The 17146-nt window shown below is 47.2% G+C and overlaps 1 protein-coding gene across 4 annotated transcripts in view; it reads right to left on the bottom strand.

The window, feature by feature from the left end:
- Positions 1–12762: 12762 nt before the first annotated feature.
- The window catches only part of LOC140385628 (matrix metalloproteinase-16-like), a 374928-nt gene continuing 370544 nt past the window's right edge, over positions 12763–17146 (bottom strand). For all 4 annotated transcript variants that reach the window (XM_072467962.1, XM_072467961.1, XM_072467964.1 and 1 more), the window contains one exon: positions 12763–15100. In XM_072467962.1, the coding sequence (XP_072324063.1) occupies positions 14766–15100 (335 nt within the window). In that variant the 3' untranslated portion in view covers positions 12763–14765. The remainder of the gene's footprint in view (positions 15101–17146) is intronic.

Raw genomic sequence — 17146 nt, forward strand, 5'->3', positions numbered from 1 at the left:
GTTGGATTTGGTTTGGGGTAATGAACCAGGCCAGGTGTTGGATTTGGAGGTAGGAGAGCACTTTGGGGACACGTTAATGATGGAAAGGGATAAGTATACACCGCAGGGCAAGAGTTATAGCTGGGGGAAGGGCAATTATGATGCCATTAGACGTGACTTGGGGGGGATAAGGTGGAGAAGTAGGCTGCAAGTGTTGGGCACACTGGATAAGTGGGGCTTGTTCAAGGATCAGCTACTGCGTGTTCTTCATAAGTATGTACCGGTCAGACAGGGAGGAAGGCGTCGAGCGAGGGAACCGTGGTTTACCAAGGAAGTGGAATCTCTTGTTAAGAGGAAGAAGGAGGCCTATGTGAAGATGAAGTGTGAAGTTTCGGTTGGGGCGATGGATAGTTACAAGGTAGCGAGGAAGGATCTAAAGAGAGAGCTAAGACGAGCAAGGAGGGGACATGAGAAGTATTTGGCAGGAAGGATCAAGGAAAACCCAAAAGCTTTCTATAGGTATGTCAGGAATAAGCGAATGACTAGGGAAAGAGTAGGACCAGTCAAGGACAGAGATGGGAAATTGTGTGTGGAGTCTGAAGAGATAGGCGAGATACTAAATGAATTTTTTTCGTCAGTATTCACTCAGGAAAAAGATAATGTTGTGGAGGAGAATGCTGAGCCCCAGGCTAATAGAATAGATGGCATTGAGGTACGTAGGGAAGAGGTGTTGGCAATTCTGGACAGGCTGAAAATAGATAAGTCCCCGGGACCTGATGGGATTTATCCTAGGATTCTATGGGAGGCCAGGGAAGAGATTGCTGGACCTTTGGCTTTGATTTTTATGTCATCATTGGCTACAGGAATAGTGCCAGAGGACTGGAGGACAGCAAATGTGGTCCCTTTGTTCAAAAAGGGGAGCAGAGACAACCCCGGCAACTATAGACCGGTGAGCCTCACGTTTGTAGTGGGTAAAGTCTTGGAGGGGATTATAAGAGACAAGATTTATAATCATCTAGATAGGAATAATATGATCAGGGATAGTCAGCATGGCTTTGTGAAGGGTAGGTCATGCCTCACAAACCTTATTGAGTTCTTTGAGAAGGTGACTGAACAGGTAGACGAGGGTAGAGCAGTTGATGTGGTGTATATGGATTTCAGCAAAGCGTTTGATAAGGTTCCCCACGGTAGGCTATTGCAAAAAATACGGAGGCTGGGGATTGAGGGTGATTTAGAGATGTGGATCAGAAATTGGCTAGCTGAAAGAAGACAGAGGGTGGTGGTTGATGGGAAATGTTCAGAATGGAGTACAGTCACAAGTGGAGTACCACAAGGATCTGTTCTGGGGCCGTTGCTGTTTGTCATTTTTATCAATGACCTAGAGGAAGGCACAGAAGGGTGGGTGAGTAAATTTGCAGACGATACTAAAGTCGGTGGTGTTGTCGATAGTGTGGAAGGATGTAGCAGGTTACAGAGGGATATAGATAAGCTGCAGAGCTGGGCTGAGAGGTGGCAAATGGAGTTTAATGTAGAGAAGTGTGAGGTGATTCACTTTGGAAGGAATAACAGGAATGTGGAATATTTGGCTAATGGTAAAGTTCTTGAAAGTGTGGATGAGCAGAGGGATCTAGGTGTCCATGTACATAGATCCCTGAAAGTTGCCACCCAGGTTGGTAGGGTTGTGAAGAAGGCTTATGGAGTGTTGGCCTTTATTGGTAGAGGGATTGAGTTCCGGAGTCGGGAGGTCATGTTGCAGCTGTACAGAACTCTGGTACGGCCGCATTTGGAGTATTGCGTACAGTTCTGGTCACCGCATTATAGGAAGGTCGTGGAGGCTTTGGAGCGTGTGCAGAGGAGATTTACCAGGATGTTGCCTGGTATGGAGGGAAAATCTTATGAGGAAAGGCTGATGGACTTGAGGTTGTTTTCGTTGGAGAGAAGAAGGTTAAGAGGAGACTTAATAGAGGCATACAAAATGATCAGGGGGTTGGATAGGGTGGACAGTGAGAGCCTTCTCCCGCGGATGGATATGGCTGGCACGAGGGGACATAACTTTAAACTGAGGGGTAATAGATATAGGACAGAGGTCAGAGGTAGGTTCTTTACGCAAAGAGTAGTGAGGCCGTGGAATGCCCTACCTGCTACAGTAGTGAACTCGCCAACATTGAGGGCATTTAAAAGTTTATTAGATAAACATATGGATGATAATGGCATAGTGTAGGTTAGATGGCTTTTGTTTCGGTGCAACATCGTGGGCTGAAGGGCCTGTACTGCGCTGTATTGTTCTATGTTCTATGTTCTAAATCAGTCCGGCATCGCGCCGCCCCAAAGATGTGGAATCCTCCGCATCTTGACTGGCCGAGCCCTAACCTTGAGGGGCTAGGCCCGCGCCGGACTGATTTCCGCCCCGCCAGCTGGCGGGAAAGGCCTTTGGTGCCCCGCCAGCTGGCGCGGAAATGACATTGCCGGGCGGCGCATGCGCGGGAGCGTCAGCGGCCGCTCACGGCATCCCCGCGGGCTTGCACAGTGGAGGGGGTCTCTTCCGCCTCCGCCATGGTGGAGACCGTGGCGAAGGCGGAAGGAAAAGAGTGCCCCCACGGCACAGGCCCTCCCGCGGATCGGTGAGCCCTGATCGCGGGCCAGGCCACCGTGGGGGCACCCCCCGGGGCCAGATTGCCCCGCGCCCCCACCAGGAACCCGGAGCCCGCCCGCGCCGCCTTGTCCCGCCGGTAAGAGAGGTGGTTTAATCCACGCCGGCAGGACAGATATTCTAGCAGCGGGACTTCGGCCCATTCGGGCCGGAGAATCGATGGGGGGGGGCCGCCAACCGGCGCGGCGCGTTTCCCGCCCCCGCTGATCTCCGGTGCCGGAGAATTCGGCAACCGGCGAGGGCGGGATTCACGCCAGCCCCCGGCGATTCTCCGACCCGGCGGGGGGGGGGCGGAGAATCTCGCCCCCACTCTACACCCCAGGCCTCAAACCGGTGCAGAGTAAGAACAGAACCCTCTTGTGAGATACAGGAAACATTACCCTTCGATTGGACACTTCAAAAACTCCTAAACCATGATACAATCATAGATAAAGACGTGTTTGAGCAAATCCCCCACCTACCCAGCAAAGATGATCTTGCATAAAGTCAAAGCCGGCATTGAACACATGAGAAATGAAAAAGCAGCAGGAATGGACAGGATCCTAACAGAGATTTTCAAACTTGGAGAAGAAGAGATCGCCTGGCATCTCAATCAGTCGTCCCTGACAATCTTGGATGAAGAAGAAATTCCTGCCAACCTCAGGGGTGCCATCAATGCCACCATCTTCAAGAAAGAAGACAAAGAGGACTGCAGGAACTACTGAGGAATTTCCCTACTCTCCATCACCAGGAACATCATCACCCGAATTCTCACTATCCACTTTCTCCCAGTCTCTGAAGAAATCCTTCTGGAAAGCCAGTGTGGCTTCCAACCAAACCATAGAACAGGGGACAAAATTTTCACTGCTCGGCAACTTCAAGAGAAATGCCAGGAGCACCATCAAGCACTCTACATGGCCTTCATCAATCTGACCAAGGCTTGTTACTCAGTCAATCAGGAAATGCCAAGGAAGACCCTGTCAAAAGTCAACTGTCCAAAGAAATTCATCAAAATCCTCATATTCCTCCATGACAAGGTGTTGACGACAATCCTCACTGATGGAAAAAGGACAGAAACCTTTGAGGTCAAGACTGGATTCAAGCAGGGATGGATCATCACTCCCACCATTTTCTCCATCTTCATTGCCACCATCATTCACCTTCCCAGTGGAGTGGACATTCCAGGATGGATGAAACACCTTTCAACATCAACCGATTGAAATCCAAGAAGAAAACGAAATCGACATCGCTCATGGAACTTCATTTGGGCAGCGTGGTGGCACAGTGGTTAGCACTGCTGCCTCACAGCGCCAGAGACCCGGGTTCAATTCCAACATTGCGTGACTGTATGTGTGGAGTTTGCACATTCTCCCCCTGTCTGCGTGGGTTTACTCCAGATGCTCTAGTGTCCTTCCACAGTCCAAAGATGTGCAGGTTAGGTGGATTGGCCAAGCTAAATTGCCCTAGGTGGGGTTACATGGATAGCATAGGGGAATAGACCGAGGTAGGGTGCCCTTTCAGAGGGCTGCTGCAGACCTGATGGGATGAATGGCCTCTTTCTGCACTATAGGGATTCTATGAGTATGTGGATGACATCGTCATCAACACTCTCTCAGGAGACAATCTCCAATCCATGCGTGACACATACCAAAGAATCTGCCTCAGCCTCATGAAGACTCAAGTCTTTTACCAACCCACCCCGGGGCAAGATCTAGTCACTCCCTCCATCAAGATCAATGGAGAAACCCTACCAAATGTGGAACATTGCCCCTACCTGGGGAACCACCTCTCATCTAAGGCTGACATTGATGCAGAGATCTAACATCGTATCCAATCCATGATTGCCTCCTTCGGATGCCTAAGGATGAGAGTCTTTGATGACCACGATATCCGAGCTGTTACCAAGATCCTTGTGTACCAGGCAGTTGTCCTCTCAACTCTTCCATACGGATTAGAAACCTGGATTAATCACAGACGTCACCTCAAGGTCTGGGGAGGTACCATCAACACTGAGATGGCTTCTCCGCATCAGATGAAGGAGCCAAGAGCACTAAAATTGAGACCAACTTTGCTGGACCAGTGATGTGCTTAGGATGTCAGAGTCCTGACTGCCAAAGCATTTATTAGAATTGGGTGTGATTGTTTCCACTGCCGTGTGGTTCATGGTGTGGAGGCGGCTGCCATTGGCCAGCGGCAGGATCTTCTGGTCCCACTTTGTTAATGGGGTCTCCCATTGAATGCACCCCCTGCCTCCGGGGAGGCTGCAGCGAGAGTGCGCTGTTGGTGGAACAGGAAGATCCCGCCAGCGTGAACGATAGGATCATTCTAGCCATTGTTCTTGAAGCAATGTACTCTTGGAGCTCATAACAGGTTGAACCCGCATGAGAATTCACCTTTATTTAAAAAGAAGACATGTGATTGAAGTTAAAATGACAACATTCAACCAGATTGGTGTCTGCACTGACTTAAGATGACTTTTGGTTGGTACATGGATGATCTCCATCTAGCCGTACTTGAGGGCATCGCACCAAGTAACAGAAATAAATAGAAAAAAACTGAGAATGTGAAAAATCTGAAATAAAAATAGAAAATGTGGAAACACAGACAAGCATTTAAAAGGGAATGATACAATATGATCCTTCATGATATCCGTCATGGTAAAGAAGTGAGGCAAAACCAATGAGGGGAAGGAGAAACAACAGGCAGAGGTCAAATTACTACACCAACAACTGAGCAACTCTTAACAGTGAATTGCTCTGTCTGTTATATCTGATAAATTAAGTTTGGGAAAAATTAAATAGAAGTGTTTTGAAAGAAGGATTAATAGAGCATTCTTGAATTTCAATGGGAATGCTGTCTAATTATTTTAATCAAAGTTAATCTCAGATTTTGTGAAAATTTGGAACGGCTGACTGAGCTAATCTTTTAGGCACTTTACTAAAAATGACAGTTCAACAAATATTTACTCATTCAAGAGCCTTTTAATCTAAAGAGTTACATAAAAGCGTACTTTTTACTTAAGGTCCTTTTAACTGAGAAGCAGCTATAAATCCATCAAGTTTTATTAATTTGGCCTTGCCTGAAGTTTATTTGAAAATGGAGGGATGCTAACATTGCCACCCTGTTAAATAGGGCTGAGGGACATTCATGCACGGGTTTGAGATGTTTCTTGGTTGTATGGCTATTGTTTTTTCTAATTACTGCCTTGCATCAATAACATCATCAATGCCCACTTAATCCTATCAATGCCCTTGGAAAGATAACGTTTGGGGAATAGTTTTCATTTTTTTCCCAAACATTTTATTTTGATGACTTTTCGCAGTCATATTGAAAGATGATGTGGAGCTGGGTTTTACAGCTCCACACCAGACAGTAGAGGGCATGTAAAATGTGATGGGTGGGTAGCCTTCCGACCTCCCAGCGATCCTCGAGCTTGTCCCCACAATAAATGTGTAAGGCACCAGCTATTCTGCCTGCTGTTAGGCTTAATGAGGCCCATAGCTGCTCAATTAAGTGGCCATTATGAGTCTCAAACTGTCTCCACTGCCATAATACACTGGGAAATAGAAGGTGGGTGAGATTAGGAAGGCCATTTTCTCACCAAAATTGGTGAAAAGGCAGGAAGGGGGGTGCATTCTTGGGGGTGCACAGGGACATACCACATGTGGGCCTCCTATCTGGCCCCCAAAATTCAACCCCTCCCCTCCCACCCCCTTCCCTTGGGTGCCCGATCCCTCCTCTTCCAAAAAGTTATTTAGTTGGGTCCAGTCACCATTGCACTTTGTTGTGCAAGTGTTATTTTTTATATTTGTTCAGGGAATGTGGGCTTGGCTGGCATTTATTGCTCATCCCTAATTGCCCTTGAACTGAGTGGCTTGCTCGGCCATTTCAGAGGGCTGTTAAGAGTCAACCACATTACTGCGGCCCTGGAGTCACATGTAGGCCAGACCAGGGAAGGATGTCAGATTTCCTTCCCGATAGGATATTAGTGAAGCAGATGGGTTTTTGCAGGCACAGCAGTGCCCACTACTGAGTCTGCCTCTGCTGGGATTGCAAAAGCTGCTGGCCATTCAAACTGGCTGACAGCTCTGAAGGATGGGACTTCTTTCCACTGGTGGTGCTGGGGGGCTACCTGCAACTGACTTTTCCAATGGGTGGGGGTGGGAGTTGTGGCCGAGCAATGCGCCCCCCTCTCCGTAAAACCCAACCCACAGTTAAAATAAGTTTTCCATATTGCAATCCGTACTCATAGTCTAATTGACATCTCTTTTTGAGGCTTCCCTTCAAATCCACTGGCAACAGTGGCTCTGCTGATACAGTCCCGCCTCAAAATTAAAGCATTCTTGGTTCTAGTTCTACTCCAGGGCTTGAGCACTAAAATGAAGATGGGTAATTTAGTACTGTACTGAGGGAGCAGAACGGTAGCACAGTGCCTAGCACTGTTGCTTCACACTCCAGGGTCCCAGGTTCGATTCGCAGCTTGGGTCACTGTCTGTGCGGAGTCTGCACGTTCTCCCCGTGGGTTTCCTCCGGGTGCTCCTGTTTTCTCCCACAGTCCAAAGATGTGCAGGTTAGGTGGACTGACCATGATAAATTGCCCTTAGTGTCCAAAAAAGGATAACTGGAGTTGCTGGGTTACGGGGATAGGGTGGGCTTAACTAGGGTGCTCTTTCCAAGAGCCAGTGCAGATTCGATGGGCCAAATGGCCTCCTTCTGTCCTGTAAATTCTAAATTCTATGATTCACTGTCTTTTGGATGGGATGTTAAAAAACCATGGCCCTGTCTGCCTGCTTGTGTTGATGTCATTGGACTCATGGCACGTTTTGAAGAATAACAGGGAAGTTATCCCTGGTATTCTGGCCAATATTTATTCCTCAATCAACATCGCAAAAACAGATTATCTGGTCATTATCACATTGCTGTTTGTGTGAGCTTGCTGTGGACATAATGACTGTCATGTTTTCTTCAACAGTGAAACACGATTCACGCACCCACCCTCCACCACCACCACGTTATGCCCTGTGCACGTCCCACAGCAAGAGTCCCTGAACGGGGTTCATACTGGGCGTTGAACGGTGCGCGATGCTCCCGGCCCGTGGCACTTGATGCAATCTGGTTCATGCCCTTGCTGGGAAAAAACAGAAACCAGTCATGATGTCCAGGCCGAGGGGCCCGGGGGCCCGGGTAGCTCCCACATTGTCAGGGGCAGGACAGGGCAGGGCAGATTGGCACTGCCAGGGTACCAAGGGGCACTGCCAAGGGGCTGGGCCTGAGAAGGGTAATGGCCATGAAAGGAGGGAGGTGGAGAGTTGAGGGGGAGTGTGAAGGAAGGGGGTCTGAATGTGAGGGACATAAAGGTGAGGGTGCCTGAAGCAACAGCCTATAGCCGAGGAGACAGCAGCCCAGCTATTATGCTGAAGCAAGATATGGCTGCTAAAAGAGGAGATCTATTTAATTCCCTGTGGCAGGGAGGACCTGAAAGGGGTTGGAGCTGAAAGGGGAGCCCTACGCAACCCCATAGTGGGGCATTGGAGATGTGGTGATATGCCTGTAGATAACATTACATGTATTCAGCAGTGTGAACTTCCACCAGCAGATGGCGGCAGATAAATATCAGGTGATATTCGACTATCTTCAGACGTTTGTGAGGCGTACATGAGGACAGTTGTGCATAAGGGTAGTTCCAGGAGAGTCTAATGTAACTCTATGATAACTTGGTCTGTATCTAAGCATAACCTTACCACCTGAACATTAAGAAATCCTAGTTCTGGCAAAGTCACCAGCAGTTCTGTAGATACATTGCTAGACAAGATCACGGAACACAAAAGCAGGGGGGGGGGGGGGGGCATGCCCCGGTGCTTGCGAGAGTGGATGGGGGTGGTGAGATGCGCAGATCACCCTCATGCCTGCGTGGTGTGGGGGACTGACCAGGAAATTTAGAGATGGGAGGAGGGGAAGGTTGCCTTCCTGGGTCAGAGGTCGCGATGTCCATTGGTGGGGGTAGGGTGGAAACTTCACCTTAATTTTGAGACCTGGGGCGAGATTCTCCGACCCCCCGCCGGGTCGGAGAATCGCCAGGGGCTGGCGTGAATCCCGCCCCCGCCGGTTGCCGAATTCTCCGGCACCGGATATTTGGCGGGGGCGGGAATCGCACTGCACCGGTTGGCGGGCATCCCCCCCACGATTCTCCGGCCCGGATGGACCGAAGTCCCGCCGCTAAAATGCCTGTCCCGCCGGCGTAGATTAAACCACCTACCTTACCGGCAGGACAAGGTGGCGCGGCGGGCTCCGGGGTCCTGGGGGGGGGGGGGGGGGCGGGGCGATCTGGACCAGGGGGTGCTCCCATGGTGGCCTGGCCCGCGATCGGGGCCCACCGATCCGCGGGCGGGCCTGTGCCGTGGGGGCACTCTTTCCCTTCCGCCTTCGCCACGGTCTCCACCATGGCGGAGGCGGAAGAGACTCCTTCCACTGTGCATGCGCGGGAATGCCGTCAGCGGCCGCTAACGCTCCCGCGCATGCACCGCCTGGAGATGTCATTTCCGCACCAGCTGGCGGGGCACCAAAGGCCTTTTCCGCCAGCTGGCGGGGCGGAAATTCGCCGGCGCGGGCCTAGCCCCTTAAGGTTGGGGCTCGGCCCCCCAAGATGCGGAGCATTCCGCACCTTTGGGGCGGCGCGATGCCCGACTGATTTGCGCCATTTTTGGCGCCAGTCGGCGGACATCGCGCCAATACCAGAGAATTTCACCCCAGGGCACCCTTTTAATCCCACAGGAGCCGGTCGTGTCGGCATCTTTCGGCCCCCGCTCCAAAAATAATTCGAAGCGTGGGAAAATTCAGTGAGAATCTCCCCAAGCTCTAAAGAAATGACTAAATTGCAATAGGAATTGCACCGGAACAGCCAGTGGGATTCTCACTGGTTTGCCTGCGCGAAATGACCTGCGGGATTCTCCGGCCTCCCAGCCGCATGTTTCTTGGCGACGTGCTGTTAGCTGCCGGCGGGAATCTCTGCACCCGCCACTGTCAATGGGATTACCCATTGAAGCCACCCCATACCGCCGGGAATCCCATGGCAGGGATCCGCTCCCAGCAGGAACAGAGAATCCCACCACCAGCGAATGGCTGGAGAATTCCGGCCTTGGTCAGTTTTTTGGAGAATCACCCCAATATTTCAAACGCACTTATTTGGCTGCATAGCACTTTGAGGCATTCTGTGGATATGGAAAGTGCTCTATAAATGCAAGTCTTTCTTTCTTTACTGGCCCAGTACTTCACTCAGTGAAAAGACCAGGAAGGTCCCACAATCAATCCCTGATTTCTGCTCAGTTATCTGGGCCGGGTTTCTTCAAAACAACGGATAAGTGTTGACGCCGGCGTAATCACCGGAGTATTTCACGTCGGCATCAATGGGCCTCTTGGCCAGCGATTCCGTGGCCCACAGGGGGCCAGCACGGCGCCGGAGTGCTCCACGCAGCTCTGGCTGCCGATACGCGGCCCTGCACCTCCGGCTTCGGGTCCACGCATGCGCGTGGTGCCCGCTTCCACGCCGGCCCCACGCGACATGGCTGACCTCACACAGCAGGCTGGCACGGAAGAAGGTAGGCCCCCCCAGATCGCGTGTGCCTGCCGTCGTGGAGGCCCTCCCCTGGAGAATGATCCCCCCACCCATCACCAGGATGGCCACTGCAGCCACGACGCCAAGCTCCCGCCGAGTGGAATCATACATGAACCACACTGGCGGGAACTCGGCCGGTCGACCGCGGATGCCTCTTTCAACGGTCCCAGACCGGCGACGCGTCGACTGCGCGTTGCAGCCGCCGATTCTCCGGTCGCCGGAGCTACGCGTCGTGGCGCCGGACCCGATCGCGGGTCTGGCGCCCCATTTTCCACCCCGCGACGAGCGCGATTTCGGCGCGGAGAATCCCGGCCATGATTTTACTTTGGGCAACAAATTTAAGGTTACATGTGGCCTTTGAATAGGGAGAGGAACGTTTGCTGGAATTCTCCGACCATTGGGATTATCAGTTCCCACTGGCAGCGCATCCCTGCCAGCGGGATTCCTGGTGGCGTGGGGTGGTTTCAATGGGAAAACCCATTGACATGCAGCGGGAATAGATCATCCCAGTGCCAACGAATGGCACGCCATCGAGAAACCTGCGACTGGGGGATGAGAGAATCCAGCTCATTGTCTCAAGTTACCGCTATTGATTAGCAACATCTGCTGATAATGTGTGTCCATGAATGTTGGTCAGTACAGGATTGGGCTTGATCGTGATGACTTATGTGATTTGAGAAGCTTGCTCATGAAGAATGGGTATCTTAGTTTGACCAACATGTTAAGACATCTTAATATCACATTCCTTTTATTTCCTTCATTCATTTCAAAGATAGTTAAACCTTTATTTCACTACATTGACAGGATACATCATGGCTACTTCCTGGCCCTGGCTTCGTCGGATCCCGAGAGAGTAAAAATTACTTAATAAACTCCCTTTATATTTAATACTTCTTTTTTTCCACTTAAGGGTAATTTAGCGTGGCCAATCTACCTACCCTGTACGTCTTTGGGTTGTGGGGGTGAGGCCCACACATACATGGGGAGAATGTGCATATATTTAATGCTTCTGACAAAAATCCATCATCATGTTGGGGCAGCACGGTAGCACAAGTGATTAGCACTGTGGCTTCACAGCACCAGGGTCCCAGGTTCGATGCCCTGCTGGGTCACTGTCTGTGCGGAGTCTGCGCGTTCTTCCCGTGTCTGCGTGGGTTTCCTCCGGGAGCTCTGGTTTCCTCCCACAGTCTAAAGACGGCAGGTTAGGTGGATTGGCCATTCTAAATTGCTCTTCATGACCAAAAAATGTTAGGAGGGGTTATTGGGTTCTGGGGATCTAGGGTGGAAGTGAGGGCTTAAGTGGATCGGTGCAGACTCGATGGGCCAAATGGCCTCCTGTTCTATGTGAATGAGAATGGTGACAATGTTAAAATGCTACACTGCTCTGTGCATTGATGTTTGCAGACTTGTTCCTATAATTCATCAACAGTGAACTAATTGATGGTGAATTTAAAAATCTCAGTAGTTAAAGGGCTTGATTTGATTGCAGATTAATAAACATTTGTGCCACTAACTATATTTCTATTCATTCCATCCTTTTATATCATTGAGTAACTCGGGGTTGGTAATAATAAACAGATCTCCCAGCAAGATTCATTTTACTCTGACCAAATCTCAAACGCAAATTACAGAAAAATATTTCATGACAGAATTAGCGAAGGATTCTTATGGTCATTTTATAGTCTGGATTCCCATTTATTGATAGGTTCGTTTTTAAAAATTTTAATACAACACAGTGGAACAGTGATGCTGAGTATGTAAGATATATAACAATAGAAAAAGATATTTAACCTTCCCGATAAAAGACACTTACAGCTGACAGTAAGAACTGTCTGAAAATAAATATGAATCAATAAATACAAAACAATCACTGCACAGTCTTTAACTCTTTGATTGCTTGGGTTGTGTGGGGGCAAGAAATGTTTTGTTCAATGCTTGATGTGCATTTAATTGATTGTGACCACCCATAGCAGTCAAAAGTTTATAGCAAGCAAATAGAAAGATGAATAATCCATTACATATGACCAGTTATGTCTGGAGTAACACTCTCCTCCGGCTTCCTTGACCTCTATCCACAAGAAATCAAAGGGTTCACTAATTAGAAGCAACTACAGGAAGAATTCTCTATCTTTGTTCAGTATGTTAATACTCATCAGAACCATGCATTAAGGAAGTAGCAACTAAGGAACCATAATGTCTTGTAGTTGGGGGAGAAGTAGGTTATGTTTCCCTTGCTATGAACACAGGACGTATCTGAGCCTGTCAATCACAAAATATTTTACGATCAAGGAAGCCATTTGTTTTAACATTTTACTAAAGCCACATACTGAAAGGAGATTCTGAAAAAAAGAGGTGCAGTGCAATAATTCAATTATAATGGACAGAATATTAATGATTGAATTAAGATTTAGTGAACATATCCTTTGACGATGTCTTCAAATTGCATTGGGAGTACTCTACAACATATGTCACCGATAGTCCTTATTAAAATGTACAATTACGTTTCACTGCAGGTAATAACAGGAAATAATAGGCAGGTCAATTATGTGAATATAGTTTATTTTCCTGTTATTTAATTTCTCGACAGTTAAAGGTCAAAGACAAGAGACAGGAAGACAGAGAAAATTCTTTAAGGATGTGGTACAGTAATATTTTCCAAATAAAGACATTTCTAAAAAATCAGCAATTGCAACAGCTTGAAAATGTATTGAGTAAAATTAAAGGCAAACCTTTAGCTGTTTTAAAAGTCACTTATCACTCATGTTTCCACAAAAAGCAAGTTCTGATTTGTGTAAGCTAATCATATTGGTGATGAAATAGCCATCTGTTACATCAGTGCATGGCTCAATTACTGCTGGCCCCAAGGGGAAGCAACTCTTAAAATTAACAAAGATTTCTGTTAGCTGATGAGTTTTAAAATACTGAATAAAACAATCTTTGCTGCAGGTTCATTTAATGCTGGAGCAAACGACTGTAGCTCTGTAATTAAAAGGAGAAAGCTGAAAGAAGACCATCTCTGAAGATGCTTCATTCATTGAAGCATCCGTTCGGAAATCTTTGAAGCACATTTCCATCCTCTTATTAATGAATAATCTCTGCTCTTCACTTGAATTTCTGGTCTTCATAGCGGTGGAACCAATGCAGAGGTGAAAAATGGGGGTTTTAATGTACAAACACCAATTTAATGATCTCAAATTTCAATGTAAAGACATACAGTTCTTGACGCATGTTCTTTCAAGTTTACTAACTTCTATCTTGTTTGCCAGTTTAATTGATGGGTAACTGTGGGCCATTGTAAATTTATTAATTGTACACTGTACACCTAATCCATGTGAAACTGCAATGCTTAACTATGGCACCTTGGAACTGATGTTGCTGTTGGTCACCACTAATGCCTGTAGGTATCAGGCTTTGTATAAAAACAATAACCAATGAGAATACATGGATTCATCGGCAATTAAGACATGCCAGATTCAATGGATTCATGTGTTAATCAACACACTTACTTATTTAATATCCCTAGTTAAAAATATCTTATGAACATTAAAATGCAATTGACTGAGACATTAACCATACTCTGGAGTATATGTGGTCCATTAATGCATATTTCTTCAACCAATCAGGAATTTAGCCATGACATTGTACATGTATATTAATGCTGATGTGACTCTGACAACAGTTTTAGGTAAAAATCACCTTTTGTTCCATTTTCAGCATTCTACTACAATTTCAAGTCTTCAATGCTAAAAATAATCCCTCTTAATAGGTTCATAGAAGTCTGAACAGCCCTATGTGTGTGGTAGCAGGAAAACCAATGTATAGGAACTCCCTTACTGTAATTCTATATGCCCATCACACCGCATTTAAATCTACATCAGCAATAGCTATTGAAAGCTCCACACATTGACTTTGATCAGAACTGCTTTAACATAACAAAAATGAACAACATATTTAAGGCTGTTAACAATATTGCAGATATTTTGGTCCCTGTTACTTAGTCACAGAACAGTCCAATTTTCTATGCTTTATAATCCTGGTCTCCTACTTGAAAGGAGCAAGTGCAATGATATTTCCTTATTAGACAGATCGTGATCCTCTTTGGAAAACGGATGCAAAAGGAGATGGGTTTGTCTGGTTCTGAAAAAGAATTAAGTCAGCAAAAGGATTCTCAATTGGGCCCTCAAACTAGGGACGAGACCAGGTTCCTCAATGAGTTATAGTACCAGATAAAGATTTTGAGAAGTATTTTCTTGCTTTTCCTTTTTGAAATCTGGATTCAAATGTTCACGAGGGCATCAAGCGTGCAGCTAAAAGGCCTATACGGAATGGCGCACCAAAGAAAGACAAAGGACCGAAATACAGCTGATACTGTGTATCATGAAAGCTTCCCCCTCGCTCTATTATAATCTCCACTCATGCTCAGTACAGACGACTCTGAGAAAATCAGCCATGATTCACATGTCTCAGGCAGAGAGATATGCCTGCTTATTGCTGGGTTCCAGCATTACAGCCCACTTGTTGAAATCCCATGTTGCTTCTGCTACATCACACCCACTCTTGCATGGACCGCTTACAGTATAATATGTGGCGTGGCGTTCCTTTCCTCTTAAATTGAACCACTGTGTAAATCAACACCAGAAAGCACAAGGCCAGCGTACAGGGGATAACAATGGCGATGGCATTCACAGTGCTCAAAGTGTTATCAATTTTAATCACGATGTCAACATCATCTTGAGTATCGTGCCTGTCCTTGTCTCCAGTCTTAGTTCGGTCACATCCCATCCATTCTTTAAGTATTGACCTTGGATAGCTAGGCTCCACCCTGAGTTTATGATTATTGAATTTCCAGTACTCCTTTCCTTTGTAAAAAAATGTATAGCCTGGAAATACAAAAACAAAGTCATTCAGTCTCACGGCTCAACACAATAAAAGGTAGCTCAAAAAAACTGAAACTGCTGTTTCATCAGAACCATCAGAGCTACAAGCAAAGTTCCTTTATAAGACCCAAAGAAGGTGAAGCAGGAGGAGAGATCGAAGATTGAGATTCTAATTATTTTCATAAGACTTAACCCGCTGGCAGAAGACTGTAAAATGTTTCCTAATATTTCAGATCGGTGACTGTTCCAATGAAAAGTTATAATTTTGGAATCATTGAAAGTAGAACATGCCCTGAATGGCAAGATGTTTGCTCTGGATGGACACCCAAGGGCAACCGAATGCCAACGTTGGCTGGTTAAAAGGCTGACTTTAGTTCGCTGGGACTGTATCCCAGTTGTTTGATTGCAGTTTAGACCCTCTAGCTCTTACCCTCGTCACCCACTATTCACCATGCCACTTCCGTGCCCTTGTGCCAACTCAAGTCAAACCTTGGTATACATGCTTGGCTGAAAGCACAGTCTCATAAAGGATTAGCTCTGTGGGAGTCCTCCTTACACAGGTGAAGAGGACTATTGACTTTATCTGATTGACATCTTTGTATCGTTATAATACTTTTATTTGGCAATAACTTATGGCAATATCTTAATGCTCATTTGTACAAGGTTACTTGGTGTGAAGTGTGTAAAGCTTATTGGCAATTTAATGGTCTGTTTGATTGACATGTTTATAGGGTTGTGGAGCTCCTTCATCAGGTAATGCGCTGCGCTCCGAAAGCTAGTGATCCAAAACAAACCTGTTGGACTTTAACCTGGTGTTGTAAGACTTCTTACTGTGCCCACCCCAGTCCAACGCCAACATCTGCCCATCATGGGGATGGGTGCAGAGGCGTTGGTTGACATGGAGGGGGCATGGGTAAGACCTTTCAAACTTACTTTTCAAAAGGTTCCTGAAGCCCGATGGTGGTTCAGGATTTCTCTGAGACCTCATGGAGAATCTGATCAGACTCCTTGAAAAATGTGGGGGGCCTAGGAGATGCCTACTTCCACATTGGAGCCAGCCAGGTTGGGAGTACAGGGTTCAGGATTGTTCCCTCGAACCCTATACTGTGTTGGTGAAAATTGGAGGTGCCTCGAATGGGGGCAGAAATTAGAGAATCAGATCCTGCCCATCATTTTTGAATGAATACGGAATTCTTCCGACTCTACTCAGGAGCAATCCCGCCTTCAGAGAGCTGCCAGCCATTCAAATCATGACCCTCCCCAGTCAAAGTGTCGGAGCCCACAGGACGAGGTAAGTGCGGTGTCTCGTGGGAAGGGAAGAGAACTGGGTGTCATGATGGCAAGGACAGGAAAAGGGGGTACCTGGGGGTGGGGCAGATCTTGTGGAAGTGGCAGATGGTGGTCTGATCTGGAGAGGGTGCCAGCGATTGAGGTGTTCATCCCCTCCCCCCCCAACCTCCAAGCAGGGTGATCTGCCTGGATTCATTCCGACTCTGAACATCTTTTGGTGGCTGGAAAATTGTGGCCTTTTGGTGGCCAATAAGTGGGGAATGTTATACCATCCCCCTGCCTGCAAGCCCATCATCAGAGTTTTTAAAACTCCGCCCCATGCGATTAACCTTGGTTCCTTTCACGCTGAAGAACTGGAGGTGTTACTGCAGGAAGATTTCTGAAAAGCGTGTCCTGACATCAGGCTTTCCAGCAAAAGCAGTTGCATTGAGGTAGATCAGGAGCTAAATCAGTGTTGCCATCCAGGTGTTTTGGAACTGAAGAATATGCTTGTTCGCATCAGAAGAAAGACTGCTTTTCATTTTTTGCTCACATTTCTTATGAAATTTGTGAACTGTGGCTAAAGCCCTTAATTTAGGACCAGGTGCATCCTTTGGGGGGTACCATTGAAAACATTATACAATCCTTTTCCATTTTGGACACACTTTACCACTGTTTCAACGCTTAGCTGCACACTTGTGTTTCACATGGTGGAGGTAGCAAACATGATTCGAATTCAACTCAATTTTCTTCTCTCCTCTGCTGTTTTTAAGTTTCGTG

The sequence above is a fragment of the Scyliorhinus torazame genome, chromosome 11 (genome assembly GCF_047496885.1).
Source record: "Scyliorhinus torazame isolate Kashiwa2021f chromosome 11, sScyTor2.1, whole genome shotgun sequence".
NCBI classification, from domain to species: Eukaryota; Metazoa; Chordata; class Chondrichthyes; order Carcharhiniformes; family Scyliorhinidae; genus Scyliorhinus; species Scyliorhinus torazame.